Below are 20,501 nucleotides of genomic sequence, written 5' to 3'. Positions count from 1 at the left end.
AGTAATAAAAAGGACTTGTTTCATTCACCAAAGAGGTTTGGTTCTCACCCCTGTTTGTTTGCCTGGTGGTTTATTTGTTAGCAGAATTATGCAAAAACCACTTAAGTGATTTCTTTAAAATTATTTGTTTGAAACTATTGTTAAAAGTTGTTAAACTGGAAACTTTCTAGTTGACATATGTAACATTGGTTTCCATATCCATCGTTTAGCACCATGTTTTGTGACAAATAAATATTTTAAGTTCCTTTTTTCTTTATAATTTGACTGTAAAGACGATTGTGTATAGGATTGTTGGAGGGATGTGCTCTACTAGGGGTCAGTCGAAGTTAACGCTGTTACTTTCCAATCACACTTCAAGTTGAAACTAAAGGACATGACTCAAATGTTACCTATTCTCCCTCATAACAAAACCAAGCTTAACTTTTCAAAATGCCATAAATTTGAGAATGGCCATAGTAGACGGGAATGAGGTAAATGTAATGCATATAAAAACCTTGTGACACCTATGACATATCCCTTCATGGACACAATCAAGTACACTGAAAGCTTTTGCAGCTCCTCTCTCTCATCATCAGTGTCATGTCTAAATATGTCTTGTCTAATCCAGAGGTTATTGTTGATCTATGTTTCTTCAAGTTGCCAGATAACAACACTAAGCATCACACATTTTTTCCCATGTCAACTTGTATCCTGCACTAATACATACTGAGTAAATGAATACCCTGTATAAACAGATTCGGGGGTGTGTGCACTGTTGTGTAGACATGTTTCTCTTCTCTACCTGTTGACAATAAAAAGTGTGAAAGAATGCAAACCAGTCACTGGTTCAGTTTTCGCACATTTGTTGTTGGCTGCCTGACAAACGGGAAACTCACATTTTGTAATTTGAATGCAGCAAACCACAGCTCTGCCTCAGGTCCACGAAAACAAACAGCAAAATAAGATCACACACACATCCAGTGAACAAATAGGATGGCTGCTTTTGAAAAAGTTACCATATGAGCGCCAAACATCACTACGACGAATAAAATCCTTTAATGGGCTTAGTTTGTGGGCTTTACTCCTTTTTCAACTATTCCGTAATTCTGTCTGCTCACTTAGTTGTTGTAAGTAGTTTCACATCAGGATTGTATTGACATCGTGCCGACTGTGGTCACAATGCATCCCTGACCACATGTCCGGAGGTGGTTTGGCTGATCGAATCACAATCTGTCCTCGTGGAGTCTTGTGCATTAACACTTGCACTTCCATGTAGTCAAGCTCTATATCTGAGCCCAGTCTCACAAAAGTTATTGAATGGAGGTGTAACTGGGGTAATATAAACATGCTCAGACGGCAGCCTACACTACCCATGTGTGCAGAAATACGCTGCAGGCCACAAACTTCTCCATGGCTTTTATTTACATTGATACCACATTAACTCTGCTGTATTCTTGGATTGTCCAAAAACAGAACAAGACGATAGAATTACGAATGACAGAGTTCTTCTTCTTACCGTGCCCTTGTCCTGCAGGCACATCATGAGGGTGCACACGTCCCCTGTGGACTGGTGGTTGACGATGACCATAGCTTCCTCTTCTGTAATGGGCCGCACGTCGTCGCCCCACTCTGTTACTGCAAGACAAAATAGAGAATGTGTTGTTTAACAGCCAGTTTAAATAGATTTTTATTAATTTCATTTAAAAGGTGCCTTGTAATGTTTCTTATTTTAAATCATAATTCAAGTCACTAACATCTAAAAGCCCATATTCAACAAGGGATATTTCTGTTAATAAACCAATTTTGTCTTGAATTTTCTCAAAGAAAAGAAACCATTTAATATGGTAAATTATAAAAATACTACTGTTTACATTAAGAATTTACCCCATAGGCAAGTACTGAAAAAAAAACAGGTAAAGTAAACAAGTCCGATATAATGACCATGCACACTTATTTCATTGTATTAGAAATAACAACTTGAGTTTTTAATGCATAGCAATACTACTGGTCAAATACTAGTTGTCCCTCATTCTTAAACGACAAGTATCCTGACACAGAATATCAAGCCCCTACCAACTGTGTGATCCACATGATCTCTCTGCCTGGATCAGAAAGCTAAAAATGATCTCCATGTATACATATCCGACTATTTGTGGGTTGCAAAAACATTTCCACTTTAACACCCTTTCCAAATAAGTGTCATTCTTCCTCCACACATGACTTGGCTGATTCCAAACCTTTTTTAAGAATTATCCAGTACTGAATTAGTCATCACTTAATATGCTTATTAAATTAAGGGAAAAGGAAAGTGAGAAGAAGAAAAAACGCTGGTGATGTTTTGAAGTAAGAAAGGAGAAGCAAGTTTCAGGAAATGGTATCACGATGAGTTTCACTATTGACCACTGAGCAGTGCAGAAGAAACTGTCAAAAAGAAAGCTCTGTAATTTGATTGCATAACAGTTGAATCCCTGCTTCCACTCTCACTGAACTCTCACATGTGGTTTCTGGTGCAGCCCGAAGGTGTAGAAGTGCAAAATGATTTCAAAACAAATGTATGGACTGAATATCTACGATGTACTCGCTACAATTCATATTTCTAATAATTAGGTTTATTATTATTAGCCTTTATCGTACAATGTCAAAGAAATAAAATGCATTCAAACTGTAGCTATTTCCAGGGTCACACTGGTATAATTATTCGACAAGGACTAAGTTGAACGAAAGATGCAAAACATTAGTCAAATCATCTATACCTAGTATCTGACGTTGAACATTTGCATTTGTTTCTTTTCTTAGTTAGTGTATTTTTAGAAGAGGACACAGCAGCTACTTGACAAAGATTAAAGCCAGAAAAGCCTCAGGTAGAAGACGTAATCATCAGGCTGTGTGGCAGCACGTTACCATAACAGAAAGCTTGTTGGTTTGGGAGCTCCCTGGCTGAAATAATACTTTGGATAACATCACGTTAAGTCTACATCCTCTTCCAACAGGAGACCAGGCTCATTTGCATGTCTGCAAACCATTAATAATGCTTCCTTCTTCCTAGTCAAAAAGCACAAGGTGTGGATGTGCGGCTGAGAACAGAACCGGGGCCTTGTTCACTGTCAAAGTGATAGAAATAATACAAAGCTGCAAGCTGGAGTTCTTCAGGCCAAGAAGAGGCACATCACGCACATAGGTACATGGAAGTCTCATCTACCCACAGAAAGGTTCTGATGTTGTGGAGATATGACTCATCTGCTCCGATTGTGACCTTAAAAGGTGGCTTCATGCAAATGTCACACCCGAGCCGTTTAGATTAATATTAAATAATAATTATTGCTCGGTCAACTGTGCTAGTCAAAGCTATAATACAATCTCTGTCCACGGCATAGAGAGGGACGTTAGGGTGAGTCAGGGTAAACAAGCAAAAGCTTCTAATCACTGCTAAGTGGTGGTGGATCTGTTTCAATGGCGTTTTGGTTGCTCCTCAAATGTGAGCATCATTTGTGACAATGACCATGAACAATGTGTAAAGATATCCAATCATTTGAACAGGAAAGATTCACTTGAAGAATGGGGAATATTGAAAAACTGCCTTGCCATGAAAAGCTAATCAGTGAACTCTTGCTTACATTGAAACGCTCTGTGTTTTCTACCCGAAAATGACAAGTGTCCCTATCAGCACCTACATGAGTAGATCGCCAGTGGTCTCCTTACATCGTCAGGCCTCTAAAAGCCCCTTTGACCTCCTGATCAAGGTCGTTATTCTCCCTTGACATTCAGGAGTAGATTGGGGAACTGATGAACCATCTTCAAAATGGCAGATCAGGTAGTGCTCGTGTAAACAGGGAGTATCAACTGGGCAGGACGGATGTTGCCACTGTTGTGTTACAATTCAAGCCTCTGATTCAGGAGTGCCAGTATGCTAAAGATTACACATACAGATGATATCTAACTGGCTTTGGTTCATTGTAAACAAGCGAAGGTGGCATAATGAGGTGGCATAATGAGGTGGCTTCACAACAGCCATAAAGCAGTCCCTCTGTATAATAGGGGCCATTGAGAGCATATAGGCTGCTTTCACGAACCAGTCACTTGCAGCTGATTGTTGAGGGGATACACACAGGCGCTGCAACAAAGGAGCAAATGCATCTGAAGTGAGATAAGGGATGAGCACAGCAGCCCTTCTACAGCTTCCTCTGCGATGTAAATGCACCTTAGCAGCTCTGCATATTAAAGCAACGTCCACACTAATATGTTTTCATCTAAAAACTGTTTTAAAATGAAAAATGTGAGGGGGACGTGCAGGTCTCAGGTCAGCTCCACTGTCGGGACAGGAAGTGCACGCAAAGACGAGCCCTGCGGGGAACCACACTCCTTCTTTCTGGAATCCAACTGACGGAAATCCTTCGCAGCGATGGAGAGCTTCAATCCCCCGAGCTCCATGGGCTTAGAAACAGATGATTTCAACAAAGAGGATTCAAGTCGGACAAGTCATAGGCATGTTCAAGATAAACAAAAGAAACAATCCCTCAGGGGGATGGGTAGAGCCAACTTCTGGAAGTGTGACACCTCTGTGACACACGGTATTCATAACCTGAAGGCAAAGCCATTTCATAAGGAGCATGCCAACATGCCTGCTGAAGTTCTCATTGTTGCGGGAGGCGAGCGTGAATGATATCACAGAGATAGGTCATCCGTCGGATAGAATACATTAGGGAAATTGTCTTTGAGAGATGACACAGTTAGAGCAGCAGGACGACAGCCAAACTGCAGACACCATGTCCAATCCGGTATCACTGGTCAGCTAAACGGTGGACAGCTGACCTTGCCTTCTATCTCTACGCCGGAGAGAGATGAGGCAAGGTATCCAGCTTCTCCCTCACAAATGAGAAAAAGAGAAGAGCACCAAAATACAATGAGGCCTGTGTGGCAAAGCAGGGTAGAAGGGGGAAGTGTCCAGTGATGGTTAAACCTTATTGGCTACTGGGTCGACACAGTGATAAGAGGTAAATTATTGCGAGCTAGTGAGCAGCTAGGAGAGAGGTAGCAAAAGGATAGACAGTGTGTGTGTGTGTGTGTGTGTGTCTGTGTGTGTGTGGGGGGGGTTTGCATCATCGCCACTGTGATGCTTTTGATTTTTCAACAGTAAAATCTTCCAATCTGTACATATCTTATATTTGGTCAATTATTAAAAAAATGTGCCTTATGAATGTTCTGAAAAAGAGTTAAAGTGTTTCATCATGCATGGATATGAAGTAGTAGAAGTATGGCCACTCATGACTTTTTTTCTGTTTGTCTTTCAAACACACACACAGACACACATCATCAATGTCGGACATTTGTCTCCACGTGTTGTTCTTCTTTACGTCCTGGTAACTCATTATAGAAAGAGAAGACTAAAGGCCGGCGCATGCTCCTGCAACTGCGTCGGCGGCTTTTCACGCAGCTGTGTCGCAGGACTCTTTGTCATTCATGCTTCCCCAAGCTTCCCCAAGTGTTGCGCCTCTTACAAAGCAATTCCTCGCCAGGACACTAGGCGGAGTAACGTGTTTTGTCGAAGACGACCTTAGAGACGCCTTCTTTCTTCTTCGTCGATTGTTTATTTACATAGCCACTGCGGCTCCTCGTAGCCTTTTTCTGGCGGACAAATCCTCCAGTCAGTGACGGGTTATACAAGCGATCATACAATCGGATCTCTTCTGCCAAACGCTCTTCTATTTGATCCGTGATTTCTGCCGGTAGTATGGGGCATGATACCGGAAACTAGACTCCGGAGGGGATGTAGTAAGCAGACCAATCACAAGCCTTGCAGGCTGCGTGAGGCTCGCGCCGCTTTGTCGTATAGTTAGAAAAATTGTTCGAGAAAGTCTCGGGCCTTGAATTTTGCTGGGTTCAAGATGAGAGCAAGTGGCTCTGATCAAGTTCTCATTCACAGTGTCCATCTATTCATTAACTATGCTGCTTATCATATGAGGACAGCCGAGGGCTAGAACCACAGAAGCAGGCCGCACCACGGACAGGCTGCCAGTCCATCACAGGGCTGATATACAGACAAACAACCAGTCACACATGCAGGGATTTTGAGTCTCCAGTTGACAAAACTCGTTGTTGAACTGTGGGAGGAAGTAAAACCTACACAGGTTTATAACCAACAAGGGCATCACCGGGCTGCTCCTACTCACAGGGTGTCTGAGGACATTTAAATAGAGTTGACTCCCTTTGTACAAGGCAGGGCTGTGATAACACGATAACATTGATGAGGTAATCTGCAAACTTTGACTGATGACGTGGTAACACACCACCCACCCACACCCACACACACACACAAACACACCTTTAAGTATACAACCAAAGTGAGGTTCCAGAATGGTGCAGCACAATCTCAACTGGGAACACCAAGCATACAGCCATTCAGAAGTGGTGAATTTATGCAATACACTATATACACAAGGACAGTGAGAGGTGGAACATGGGCACTGATGATGTGACCAAATATATATGCAAAGATAAGAGACACCAGTTGGACTTAATCTCGTGTAAATGGTAACAGGTTACTTCCAGGTAGGAGAATGTCCACAGTGTCTCACATCTGGTTATCAAAGCCAGCCCATCGGCCTCCATGTTGGTTCAATGGAACAAATCGGGTTTCATCCTTTAATTCCTTACCCTCATTAAAAGCTAAAAGTCTATTTGACCCCGTCCATTCTTCCTAAAGGTTTGTTGAATCAATTGCATCACAACACATTAACATTAAAATATGGATCTACCACATAATGTGTTGCTCATCCACATCAATACCCCAGCGTCTCCCCACGGGGAGCGAAACATCGGCCTTCTCTTATGCAAACATGTTTCAGAGCCTCAGAACCAAAGTGATGTTAATTTCTATTCATGCTGTTGCCTTCCGAACTGAACTGGAGCAGCAGGGCCATTATTCCAAGCTGGCTCACCTCCCTCACTTGAGCTACAAGGCATGACTGCATGTATCTCTAGACCCACAATATGTTTTCATACATTACACTCATTAAACCTTTATCATAGTCGGCTGGGCAGACACCAGACGTATACTAAATAAAAGCTTAGAAAAGCAGTCAGCAGATTTCACTTTGCACAAGTCGGCACAAAAATAAATTGTAGGTTTTTAACTAATAATTAAGATTTTTGTGTGTGCAAGGCCGGTTAATTGTTGTTTCCAAACTCATGCCCAGATGTTGTAAAGCAGTGAGGTGGAAAAACAGACTGATAAAAATCGTATAAAACCGTCGTAGTTGAATCGGTTGTATGATCTGGAAAATGAGAATATGGTTGAACACAGACTGTCAGAACAGATTGGTGTAGAACCACTTGACCGGAGCTTTACACACCACCAGTCAGCATGGATGTTAACCATGCAGAGGGAGAAGGCTGCTGGGGGCTAGCGCTGCAAACCTTCACGCCACATTCACCACATTTGTGACAACGTTCACCTCAGTGCCCTTTACTGTTGTCAAAGGTTTCCAACCCACAGCACACACGAGAAATATTGGATTTCCTTATACAGGGCCTCTGCAATTTTTGCAGATTAATGTATCTGATTAATTGCAACCTGCTGACGCCTGTGTGGAGAGCAGGCAGAAATCAGAATCAAGAATCTGATTACATTACATATTACAATGTGTGTTTGGGGAAAACCGGTTTGTGATGCACTGCTAGCAGCTAGCAGCAACAGGGAAGCAAATTAGCAATGTCAGTGTAAAGCTGCAGACAGGAGCATCTTCAAATACAATCAATTGTGTTTAGTTGACATTCGGTTAATAAGATAGAACAAAACCATCTGAGCCCACAACAGTTGTTTGCTAAAATGTAGATGCTAAGAGATAGTCGCCTCTGCCGTGATGTTTATACTAATATCACCAGGTCAACTTCTTCTTAAAGCCAGCTGCCAACCCCTGGCAGTGAAACGCAGAGACGTACCAGCTCAGACAAACTCACACAGAGCAAGAACAGGTGTTCAGGGAGAGAGGTGGGAGTGAACGAGGAGCCAGTCTCAGTTTAACAAGTCAGTGTAACGTTAAAATGATTCTGCAGCAGGTTAAGTTGGTTACGTATATAAAAAAAAAAAGCCTCAGTGAGAAGCTTAAGATTAATGTTCGAGTTTAAGGGTCAAAACTTCTCCAGAGTTATTGTCCTTTGTACAAGTTGTCCTAACGATAATGTATATGCAGTACGTGGCTCTGATAACATGATCTACTCTATGTTATCTACAAAGCATCACTGTTCTGCCTCTGCAGTGAAGGTGAGGCAACATTTTCATGTCTGTAGGGTTAGGGCTAGGGTGTGTACTGTAGTTGTGACAGTGAAGTTGTAAAACCAGGGAGAATCGACCCATCCTGGTCCCAGTAGCCTCGAGTGCAGGTCACAGCACAGACACTGGCACATGCACCTGGTCCAGTGCTACTGCCAGCTGACCTGTCCTCGACTTCCTCTAGAGCCTGGCTGGTTTTATGGAGCCGTTGCCGATACTAGGAAGTAAAGCATTTTCGTGGGATATTTATATTTGTTTAAAATGTGAATAACTCTTAAGATATCGTTATCGAACCCTCGTAGAAGAGAAGTTAACTTGAGGCTTGATATCTGAAAGTTGAACCAGCTGAGTTTGCATGTTCCTGCACAGGTATACAGGTTAACTACACTGACTGTACATGTCATGCCATCCGTCTGCTGCAGTGCGTCACACTTTGGCTTATCTCATATTCCTCTTTTAACTCATTGTGAAATGCTTCTTTTATTAGAGTCTATAGCTTCTTGTAAGTTCATTCTAAGGCTCTTATCTTTGCACTCACATTCCCCTGTGGCAGTTCAGTTTTTGTATTCTAATATAAATCACGCGGGGACATCACGTGCACTGAGGTGACATTTAAATGGTTGTGCAGCCTGATACCTTCACTGTTCCTCATTAAACGTCCGATGAGGAACTGTGGCTGCAAAGCTACATTAATTCGGATGCGACTGCTCACACCCAACTTTATTTGAATGAGTGTGAAGCTAATAGGAGAAGTTCCAGACTATGGATTACAGCATGTGCCGCCAGTCAACATTAAACCTAAGTCACCAAGTTGAATGTTTAATTTGGTCGTAGCTCACTTTCAACCTCTGTCACAGGTGTGTAACTCGAATTCCTCGACAGAGCACCAGGTGTTCTATAGGTGGAGGGCTATGCATTATTAATCAGTGCGCCTTGTTGCTCCCCGTGTTCACCACTTAGCAATTTGTAAGCATTTACTCTCTGCTCTGTGCAACCAAACACCACCGACAGCCTGAATCACTTCCACATATTCAACCAGCCAGCTGAGAGGATTTAACAACTGCTTGTGATATCCCGTTGCTCTTCTTATACATGTGTCAGTTTGTATTTTCTCTGTTCTGTTCCAAATAAAATAATCTAGAGTCCAAAACACAAAAGCTAAATCGTTAACCGGAATGCTTCAAATCCTCACATTCGAAAATCTGGAACAACAAAATCATTCTTTTCTCTAGAAATTATTAATATCAACGTTATAACTGACAGTCCTTGTAAGTGGATGCCAAATACTATCAGATGCACCAAAAGTAATTTCCAAATAAAAAAAATGAAAAGACTAGGTTGTCTTTTTGAAGATAATGGATTTCTCATAGGATATAATATCGCTATTAAAGACCTACGTCTTCTTTCTTTGGATGTAAACCCTCTATTGAAAGAGGAGCAAAAAGCAGCTGTGCCACTTAAGAGTCAAAACAAAGGTGAGTATTCTCATTCAGTTTCCTTCTACTGCCTCATCTGTATGCGACCATCTGCCCTTTTGACTGATTTCTACTCAAGGTGAGAAAATAATGTTTGGGTAGAAAATCAACATTGATGTCCACGTTTACTCGGTGACCAGTGGTCATCAACTGGGAAGAAACTAGGAACCACCGCAGTTTATTATGGCAAAAAAGGAATTGGATTATTTGGAAATATATACGTGGAAACATCCCTCAATTTTTTCTTTGGTGCAGAGGTGATAATATTTTATGCAAAAAAGCCATAAACCGAGGCACTAAAATAAAAAAAAGGCTTTATTTAGGCAAATAAACACACACCTACATACTTGTGTGGCATATTTGCTTAGTTTATACAACATGAACAAAATGTAAACATGTTGTGATAACATATATATCACCATATACAGTCTATAACCAGGATTTTGGAAGAGTTGTTCAACAACTTCCTGGGTTCTAAGCAGGTTTATCTCTTCCAATTGAAACAGCCCGTCTCTCACAGGGGTTTGAACAGTTGTGTCCCTGGTGACCCATCAGTGAGCCGCTTTCAAGAAAGGCCCATGTTCACCAAAACGCGGTTCTTACCTGTGTAGCCCGCGATCCAGCCCCACGAGGACACCATGGCCAGCATCCACTTGAACATGAGCCCCTCGATGTGCCAGAACATGGAGCGGTCCCATATTCTGAGCGGCTGGAGCAGCAGCAGGTACAGGCAGTAGGACGGGATGGCCACGCAGTTGTTGAGGACCATGAACACGAACCGGAGCGCAGCCGTGAGGAGAACCCAGCCCAGTTTGCCGGCCCCGTCCAAGAGCTGTGCCATCCTGAAACACACCGTCTGGAGAGAGAGACACAGCGGTGGGTTAGCGTCTCCCCTCGGGGTGTTTTACCTCACACAACCGGGCTCGTGTGTGTTGTGTGCACGACCTCGATGTAAACAAACCCACTTGAGGAAGAGGAGGAGGAGGAGGGGGACACAGATCCGCAGGACAAGCCCCAAATGTTGGAGCTCTCACCCCCGGGGGGAGTCTGTGTGTGTTTGTGTGTGTCTGCGTGGCTGCTTCCCTGCATCTAACAGAAACACGCGTGGAGGATGGTCGCGACGTTCTGCTTTAGATCCAGGAGATTTAACCCGAGCTGGTGCTGCTGGGTCTCCCCCCTGTCTGGTAGCTATTAGCTGGTTAGCCTAGCTGCACCGGCGACACGCGCAGAGACAGCGCCATAAAAGGACGAGTCGCACGGGACGCGGTGGAGCACGAGCTAGCGGCGGGCTGAGTGAGCGGAACCCGGGGCAGGAGCTGGGAGAAACGTGCGGGGAGCGGCGGTGACCCCCCCCCCCCCCCCCGGGCGTTATCAACATTGTGCAACCCCCCGATAGACATGACAGTGGACGCTAATGAGCTCAAGGGCTGCTGTTTGTGTGTGTTTAATGACACGATAACAAATGGATGTGTGGCTGCAAAGCTCAGTGTCCTCCAGATTGTAGACAGACCCCCCCCCCCCACCCCCAATTGGGTTTAAAGTCCGTTATCTCGTGATTACTCACCAGCGTAACGTCACTGAAGCATCCAAGGGCGGCCGGGGATGAAGGTAATTGCCGGAGGGAGCGAGATCAACCGGATCACGTGTGGCTATCCTGGAACGGTTCGGTTAGCGGGTTCTCGCTAGGTCGACATAGTCCCTCTCCTCTCGATCGAACCCGGGGACAGCGCCGGAAAACGTCCGTCGATGTTGCAGCAAACCCCGTACGGCGAGACCGCGGTTGCACCCATTTAGGCTAACGTTATCCGGGGCCGCTGGGGGGGCGAGCACCGTTAGCTCGCTAGCTAGCTAGCAGGCAGCTCCGCTCGGACGTCGCTGGCTCCATCTCAGTCGGAGACACCGGGATAAATCCACTGATGCATCATCATCATCATGGTCGTCGTCGTGGTGGAGTTAGCAGGCTACCGAGCTCCCATTGACGGATGCGCGGGAGGGAGGCGGGTCGGGCCGGGCCTCGGATCAACGCTGCTCGTTGCACGGACGCTGCCTCGCGTTCACACCGCGTTTGCACATCGGCCACCCGGGGGGTAGATGCTGGTTTGTCGGCAGCGGCAGCTTCGTTATCTCCCTCCAGACCCCGAGCCTCAGCCCGTCAACGTACACAAAGAGCAACAGGGTGAGGGCGGAAGCCGCTCCGCCACGCCTTCAAAGTAAACGCCGCGTGGAATCGATGACATAGCTCAAAACTCTGAATGCTTTTGAAAAGGGTTAGTTCACCCAAAAAGGAAACGTCACTCTTTCTCTCCTCAGCACTGTGTCGATGGGGGAGTGGGTGAAGTGTTTGAGTCCACAAACACTTCTGGAGAGTCAGGGGTAAACAGTAAATGGGATCACTTCTTCTAACCTGTATAAAAACACAACAGTAAATTAAAACTTCAAATTGTGTCTTTTGTAGTTTTATTTATGAATAATAATGACAAATTAAATTAAATGAATCCTGTGCAGTCCACTTCTGTGCAGGAGGTAAATAAAAATTAATAAAGTTAATAAATTCCTTCAGAATACGTACATTTTCCCCACTTTCTAACTTTCTGCAAATTTGGGTAAGAATTTGAGCATGTTAAAGCCCTCAAAAAGCCAATTCAATTGCCCTAATAATACCAATTAATTTTATGGCCAAATAAACAACGTGAGAAATTCAGTCTTAATTTAACATTACACAGGATTATAAACTGAATTTCCTTGGTTTAATAAGTAAACTGAATTACTATACATTGATAAGTTTAACTTTTACTTTGAAAAGCAAGTTTTGGAAGTATGGTATTGATCCCTCTCACTTCACTGAGGTTCACCTGGAGCTGGATGCTCTGTGCGCAGACTCCTTGATGTCAGGTGCTGATGGTTTTGGTCTCTACGAACAATTTACTGTTTTTCTAATGTTGTGACTCATTCTCATCACCTCACTTCACAGCCACTGGACTCACTTCCGGGTTCAAATTATTTTCAGATGACATCATCAGCTCGGTTTGTGTGTCAGTGTGATATTAATAATAGCATTAATATCAATTTAAATTAGTAACAGCAACAGTTAGAGTTTGCACCATTATGAAGTTATAAAATATGAAATGTCGAAACTCTGTGCTGTAACGGTTTTTGAAATTAAAGATTTATGATCATTGATCAGCATCATGATGTCAAATTAAAAATTGTAAACACATCTCATGAAAATAGATAGAAGTCTGACTATTTCCCATTGAGAAAGAGAACATTGAAGAATTGACATGAGATTTTTTGGGCGCTTCAGACTCAGGTGTTCACTCACTGACTGTGGCCTGCCTCCCCTTGGCCCTTTATGTTATAACACTTTATGGAGAAATGACGACACTAAACCCAAGGACACCCAGCCCTTAATTGCCCTGTAGATCACTGAATGCATGAAATATGATTGGATTAAAAAATACAGAGAGGGAATTAGAAGCAACTTAGCATTTTATAGGGGCTGATTTCCACCTTCAGAGGCAAAGGACAACGTAATGAGTGGACTTGTCCAAATGACTTCATTATTTTGCCCTTTACACAGTTTAGAAAGATTACACAAAATAAGCAGAAGTAAAATTCACTCTGGTCTTTTAATCAATCAAAAGATATTTACATGAGTTTCTGCACACAAGTATTGTTTGACAGTAAAGAAAGCACCAAGGGCACGTTCACTAGAAGCGGGAGTACGCTGCCCTCTGAGGAGCAGGCGGAGGTGCAATCGGCGGCAGCGGCTGCTGCTGCTGCTGCTGTTGCTGCTGCTGCAGGTGGCGTAGCTGCTGGGAGTAAGGATCCTCCAGGGATTTAACCGACACAGTTGTCTTGGGCCCCGTCTTCCACTCGGTGCCACTCTCATCCACCACGGACGCCTCCACGGTGACGGTGTGGGTGCCCAGGATGGAGAAATTCAGCAAGAACTGGGTGCTGAAGTAATCATTGTGCGGCTCTACCCGCTGCTCGATCTCATTGGTTTTAGTGTCAAGTGCGATCTGAAAGGATAAAATACATGAAAAACAAGGGAACCTGAGCAGTAACACAGCCATGATTCACCAAAAGTTCAACGAGTATTAACGACTTTAGCAGTTTGATGTGTGGATAAATACAGATGCAAGCATTTTCTATGTTTAAAAAAAAAGGAAATTAAATCTATAATCAAACACGAAGTCAAGAAGCTGGTATGCACCTTGTACTCCGGCCCTGTCTTGCTCTGGAGAACTGAAGTGACGTTGAGACAGACAGACTGGATCTTCCTGAAGAGTCCTGGAGTGGAACCGTGCTGCACTACGCCCTCCACTTTAAGAGTCAGCTGCTGGTTGTTCTGCACTGGGATCGGTTCAGTCGGTGTGCGAGGGGATGGAGAGAGAGCAAGCTGCAAAAACAAAAACACACCCAGATTAGTCACAAGAGAGATCGAGAATGTCTTTATGTGGCTACAACTGAACCACAAGTCTACTTGATCACAGCCATTATAAAAGCCTTTGTTTGTGTCCTTGCATGTCAACCTGTCTTGATGCTGATGACACAGAAGTGAACGGAAGGGAGAGTTTAAGGGATTTTGACAATAGGTGGATCTATACAATTTCAAATAAAAAAATCGGAGCAATTAGGGATTGATTCTGTCATTCTTCCTTTTGTTGACATTAACAATACAAGGCATCCCGTACATTTATCTTGTCCTGAGGACATATAAATCTAACCAAACTAAACCTAAGGATATGGATTATGACGTCAATTATGCTTTCATAATTTCCTATGTTTTCATTGCTGTTTGTCTGACAGTCTGTAGCATAATGTAAAAACTACTGAACCTATTTACATGACACTTGGTGGAAGGATGGGACTTGGGCCAAGGAGGAACCCATTACATTTTGGCATATTTACGGACAAAGTAACGGGGATAATTTCTCAGAGAATAATTCATGGATCTAAGGGACTTTAAGGGACAGATACATACCAGTGTGGGCAATCTGGTTGGGCTTGATTCAATCTAAAGGGGATGTCTGGCTTTGGAGGAGTCGTGTGCTCTAAAGAGTGCTAGCGCTAGTTAGCTGTTACCGTACCTTAATGCTTGTTGACTGGAGCTTCTGGAAGAAGTACCTCTGGAAGGACAGCGGGACCTTGAGCAGACCTATGACAGCGTCACAGAGACAACCTGTGTGCTGGAAACAACACAAACAATACATTTACATTTGGCACATTATAAAGCAGTTTATTGCAGCTTATTTCCACTTAATAATTTATTAATTTAACCAGCTCAGTGAAATGAGTGCTCACTGAGTCTATAACAATATTTAATGAGATTATAAAAGAGTATATTGACACAGCTACATATATATTTTATATACAGCAATGAGTTTCTAACGTGGTTAATTAGTTAACAGACTATTTATTACAGACTTTAGACGTCACAAATCTGGAGACTAACTTTATGTTAATTTGTATATAGACCATAATAAAGTTATTGTTACCAGGTATGACACTGGAGGGTGTTTCTTTGTGAGGCCCTCCACTTCCTCCAGCACGTGGTTGAACACCGACATCATCCGTCGCTCGTACTCGCTCTCTGTCTGCACGGACCCCAGGGTGCCGTACTCCTGAAAACTAGAGAATGGAGGCGGAGAGAGACGATCTTCAGGGGACGTGTGCTATAGCTAAGCACTTCTAGCACAAAGTATTCACATCCAATGGTATAGTGAAAACAATAGAACCCTAAAATGGCTAAAAATCCTACACAATTGTCTAGTTATTAAAGTAGAAATATAGAAGAAAAGAGGAAGTCGTTTGATGCAGTTAAAGAAAGTGAAACCTTTTTTACACAAGGAAATTACATGGGGAGAAGTTCTCTCTATAGCAGTTTGGCCTGAAATTAGTAAGTAATAGAATGATTCATAGCTGAATTTGATTTCTTTCCTAAAGCATTACACAAATCCCAGTGCCCCATTCTGCCAACAACACTCACCTGGCTGCCTGTGGGTCCAGAATCAAAGCTTCTATCACGTGTGAAACAAGCAAACAGCTCTGTTGTTGACTGAGTGGAAAGTCAAAGAGAAACAAATGGCAGGAGAGTAAATGGGTTAAACACTCAACGTGACAGTGACGTGGCCGAGGCGTGTTTGAGGATACAGCTCCACATTGCGAAGCGTGGCGTAGTCTGCGTCGAACGAGGACTGGTGTAAGTCAGAATAGCGCGCTGCCAGACTTCTGAACTCGTCCATGCACACTTTCATCTGAAAACAAAAGAAAACAAGTTGGAGAGATCTACACTGGGTCCGTCTGGAAGGCCACGCTGCACAGATCAGACTTCAGCGTCCTACCTGCAGGGAGATGCGGCCGCAGCGCTGCAGGTCGTTGCCTGAGGTTTGAGCGATGGTGGTGGCGATGGCCGGAGGAGGGCTGGTTTTCAGGCTGTTGCACGTGCAGATGAGCTGCGACAGGGCTTGCAGAGTGTCAATCCGCAGCTTAATGAACTCACACTGGAATGTGAGCGGGCTCAGCGGAGTGCTGGCAGCCTGGAGGGAGGTAGATTAATTAGATAGATGTACATGGACACCACAGTGAAATGGTCACATGGGTCTTTTTGAAATGACCGAACAAGAAAAAGTCAGGTACAAGAGGTCAGAGTTGATTCATTAACAGTTTGAGATGCGAAAGAAATTAGCTTCGATGGCAGGAGTTCTCAGACTGAGCATCAGCTGCTCTAGACATCATGACATTAGTGAAGGCAGATCTGCAGGAAGGATTTTGGACAAGCAGATGTGTGGTAGTGAACTGACTGTGAGGGAGGCGATGCCCTTCTGGTAGGAGCGCAGGGCCTCGGCGATGGCGGTCATGGCTCCGCTGTAGTCGCCGTCCTCCACGTGACACAGGCATTGCTCGGCCTGCGAGAACTCCTTCAGGCTGTTCAGCCAAAAGTAGAAGTGCTCCGATGCCACACGGGTCCGCAGACTCTGGTACAGCTCGCTGGAGAACTCATGGCAGCCCTGCGGATCAGCGATAAGAATTTTATAATCCTGTCTCAGGGGGTGGGCGGCTCCTGGTGACACCATTTTAATCTCAAAAGGAGAAGAAAGAAAGATTCGCTGACCATGCGTGAGGCTTGGCGTGCGATGCGGTACACCGTCCAGCCATTAGCCACATTCTCCAGCTGCTGTTTGATGACCGTCTTCACGTCGGCTGATAAAGACGACTGGCTGGCAACAAAAATCACGGTGGCCAAAGAAACCTGCAGCAAACACAGTGTTCCGGTGTTCAAATAAAAAACTGCAGATATTACATTTAAAAGGCAATGACACAATAATTTAATTGAGACAGAAGTGAATGTAATGCCCACTGAGGAATTTGTGAGACTCAATCTCTCACCAGAAGCTCCTGCTGCTTGTCAGTGGAGGAGTGACTGGCCACTCTGTACAGGTCCACCAGATCTCCCAGCATGCCGTCGCCCAGGACCGGCAGGTGGGTGGCGATGGCCGCCAGAGCGTGGCACATGAGGACGCGGGAGGAGTCGCAGGATAAATGGAGCTGCCCAAGCAGAAACTCCACGGCCGACTGGCTGAGATGGGGTCGACTCTTCAGCATCTTGACCAATGAGGTGAGGGCCGTCTAGGGTCAACACAAAAAGGTAAGTGGGCACTTTTTTTCCCCAAGACGCCTGACATGTCTATTCAGTTATCCACACTCTGTAATAAGAAAATAGGTTTTAACAAGGTTTTTAAAATTTCCCCATGTCTTACTTTGAGCGTGGCTTGGGCACTGGGGCTGCTGTCCTGACTGCACAGCATCAGAAGAGACTCCACCCCCAAAACTGTGTCCTGCTCCAGCTGCACTATGTCTTAGAGAGAGAGACACACAGAGAGGCAGTCAATCACAAGAGCCACGTGAGGTGTGAATCCTTTGCATTTTCAACACCGGGCATCACACTCATCCTAAACCATCACTTGTTGTAACTTACCTTTCTCTGGGCAGGAGATGGAGATGTTGGAAAGCACAATGACCCCGTGAGCAGCCACTGCCAGGTTGCTGTGGTAACAGCATTCTTGCGCCAGTTTAACCAGGTCAGTGAGCGATGGGAGAACCGAAGAGCCACCTGAGAGTGGGAAAGGAAAACACGTCAGTCCAGAGAGGCTTTACCTCTGCAATGAATATAACAACAATGACAACATGTATGGCTTTGTTAAAATATGAAGATGATCAACATGATGGATCCCAAAATCATCTGGTCCTGGGCTGGCTGCAATATAAGTCATAAAAACTGCTCCTCCGTGTTAGTGGGTGGGACCAGTATCAAACTATTACGTCTCAAAGATGGTTTCTGTCATTTAAGGAAGTTCTTATCACAGTGAAGTTTGTTCAAGGCTTTCATGTTTCTGATTGGCTCACCAGTATCAAAGATATTTTAGCTTAATTTTTGTAAACAGGAGGAAGTGGAGACACGTCATCCATCTTTAATTACAGTCGATAATTAAAATCAACATTACCCGTCAGGTTACTGAAGTACTGCTTGATTGCGATGGTTCCAGAGAGGGTGGAGAGAACAGACAACATTCCCAGCTTCAAGCTGTCGTAAGGGCTCGTCAGGGCGCACTCGCACAGAGTCTGGAGGTGTAAACACATTCATATAAACCACTGGTTTCAAACCAACATGAAGTTAAGGCTGTGGTACACTTTTAACAACTGAAAATCTACCTGAGTGTTTTCTCTGATCCAAAGATGAGGAGCCTTTTTAGCCAAGAGCTTTAGATCGTTGATCGCGAGTCTCTTCACAGCCATTCTCGGGTCGTCTCTCAGGTATTGTAGGAGGAGCTGTAACTGTGTGGAATCAAAAAAGAAGATTTTAAATACGTCAAGACAAAACGTTATCGCGGGTGCAGTATGGTAGAGCTTCTTTCATGGTCATTACCTGCTTGGGGATATCAAAGAGGGAGAAGGCAGCCAGCTGGGTGAAGGTGTGGAGGGTGACAATGACCATGGGGGTGGAGGGATACGAGTTGACCAGGTTCTGTAGCAGCTCTCTGCTGCTGGACGCCAGGCTGGCATCATGGTGCATGTGCTGCAGCATCGGAATCAACTTCAGCTTCAGCTCCACTGGAGTGTCCAAACCTGGGGTGAACGTGCAGATGGAAGAGGAATGAAACGTCTGGACTTTCTGCTGTCACCTGTTTTTAAGTGTTTTATTTGAATGCTGAATATATGTTTGGAAAATCTAAATCCAAAGCTTGTCTGCAATTGTTTTCCCAAAAGACTTCACCTTGAATCATCTCACTGACTTTGTTGCAAATCCCAGCTGCAAAGTCTCTGAAAATTGGAAACAGAATTAGACAACATTAAATTCAAGCGATCCAAAATGTCAACTCCAGTTCAGCTCAGGTAATGACTCTCCTTACTTTGACTGTGCAGAGAAGCTGGCAGCAGCGTATATGGCCGCCTCCACTTCTACGTTGTCATGAGAGTCCAGACTTTGGCGAATACTGTGGTGGGCGTTCTTCCTCTCTGGGATGATGGAGGCCAAACTACCAAGCATCCTGAACAAACAAGGGAAAGGGGACATTGTTTTGAGTGTCACACAACTGGAAAAAGACACAGGAGGTTGGCAAACATGTTACCACACATGTATTCTAGGGTTGTAAAGTGTTATATACACCGTGATAGAAATCCTGTGCAATGTTTTCATTACCTCAGCGTGATGGCTCTGGCCACGGGGTCATTGCTGTGGATGACGGAAAACACCCGTTTAACAAATTCGTCCACGTTGAGGATCTTCTCCAAGTGTTTCTCACTCTGCTGAGTTACCTTCAGCACACACAGGCGCAGGAAGTTGTTCCTGAAATCAGAGGAGACCACCAAACATGTTTGTGCCACAATAAAAGCTGTCAAATGAAATAAACGATTACTCACTGTTAATGCACTTATTATAAAGAATCTGAGCCTCGACTGATAAATCGGTTGTCAGATAATATAAGCCGGTGTAAGCCTTTCACAAATGTATCTGTATGCGTCTCCGCTTGTCATAATGGAACTTTTATCTTACAAAAAAGAAACAATGTTAATGTCTGTAAGTTATTCAAAAGCAAAGCTGAAGAGATGTGTTCAAATCTAAAGTTGCTTTGAGTTCAAATCAATAACAAACTTGAACCTCTCCCTCCCTGATCCAGCATCAGTCTGAGAAGTGTCAATACCCGAGTCTGAAGATGTCTGCCAGCTTGAGGAAGGCGGAGTTGATGAGGATGGGGAACGGGTACTTCTGGAAGAGTTTGGGGAAGAGGACCACGGCCTCGCACTGCTCCCCCAGCTTCCCTGACCGCAGACCTGGGGGCAGAAGCAGAGATGTCACCGGGGCAATGCACAACACAGACGCCTCTCGTAAGGGGGAGACACAACACAACACACAGAGCCGGGTGCTAGCCCGTTAGCATGCAGGCTAACTACCTTTGTCCAGCTCCATGAGAGCGGAGTTAGCGTCCAGCTCCTGTTCGCCATAGCAGGCCTCGGACAGGAACGAGCGAGCGGTGGAAAGCGACATTGTTAATGAAGTTTATCACATTTAAATCCAAGTATGGCCGCGTCCATGGAGATCAGTGTCCAGCCGAGAGACACACGTTGATGTTACAGCTATTCCTCTTCCGGTCCAGGGCTTGTTTTCACAATAAAGCGACGTTGAAGCTCAAGTCTTTGGTTATTTCCTTTGACCTCAGAGCATTTTTTACATTTTCATCTTTACTTCACTGCTTTAATTTCAGTTGCTAGTA

The 20,501-nt window shown here is 44.3% G+C and overlaps 2 protein-coding genes across 2 annotated transcripts in view; both read right to left on the bottom strand.

Annotated features, from left to right (window-relative positions):
* lpgat1 (lysophosphatidylglycerol acyltransferase 1) overlaps positions 1-11,846 on the bottom strand; it is a 33,533-nt gene extending 21,687 nt beyond the window's left edge. Inside the window, exons 1-3 of the mRNA XM_053445656.1 lie at positions 11,288-11,846; positions 10,327-10,579; positions 1,496-1,614 (exon numbers count right to left, since the gene is read on the bottom strand). Of these exons, the coding sequence (XP_053301631.1) occupies positions 1,496-1,614; positions 10,327-10,564 (357 nt within the window). The 5' untranslated portion in view covers positions 10,565-10,579; positions 11,288-11,846. The remainder of the gene's footprint in view (positions 1-1,495; positions 1,615-10,326; positions 10,580-11,287) is intronic.
* Positions 11,847-13,333: 1,487 nt separating this feature from the next.
* Positions 13,334-20,367, bottom strand: ints7 (integrator complex subunit 7). The gene is made up of 20 exons (XM_053445655.1): positions 20,182-20,367; positions 19,932-20,061; positions 19,430-19,576; positions 19,140-19,277; positions 19,004-19,050; positions 18,656-18,855; positions 18,442-18,564; positions 18,234-18,351; positions 17,708-17,842; positions 17,490-17,587; positions 17,119-17,358; positions 16,844-16,981; positions 16,533-16,739; positions 16,074-16,268; positions 15,883-15,986; positions 15,719-15,787; positions 15,228-15,360; positions 14,820-14,918; positions 13,943-14,128; positions 13,334-13,748 (listed from the first exon to the last, which is right to left on the bottom strand). Exons 1-20 carry the CDS (start codon positions 20,273-20,275, stop codon positions 13,434-13,436), a joined length of 2,916 nt encoding a protein of 971 aa, XP_053301630.1. The 5' UTR covers positions 20,276-20,367; the 3' UTR covers positions 13,334-13,433.
* Between the last annotated feature and the right edge of the window lie 134 nt (positions 20,368-20,501).

The sequence above is a fragment of the Pleuronectes platessa genome, chromosome 17, assembly GCF_947347685.1.
Source record: "Pleuronectes platessa chromosome 17, fPlePla1.1, whole genome shotgun sequence".
Lineage (NCBI taxonomy): Eukaryota > Metazoa > Chordata > Actinopteri > Pleuronectiformes > Pleuronectidae > Pleuronectes > Pleuronectes platessa.
This window is presented reverse-complemented; position numbering and strand designations above follow the sequence as displayed.

Bases quoted from the DNA above. Each gene is read 5' to 3' on its own strand.
- ints7 (XM_053445655.1), bottom strand. From the start codon at position 20,275: ATGTCGCTTTCCACCGCTCGCTCGTTCCTGTCCGAGGCCTGCTATGGC. The intron at 20,062-20,181 runs GTAGTTAGCCTG...TTCTGCCCCCAG, and splicing joins TCTCATGGAGCTGGACAAAG to GTCTGCGGTCAGGGAAGCTG. The intron at 16,740-16,843 runs GTCAGCGAATCT...GCTGATCCGCAG, and splicing joins CACGCCAAGCCTCACGCATG to GGCTGCCATGAGTTCTCCAG.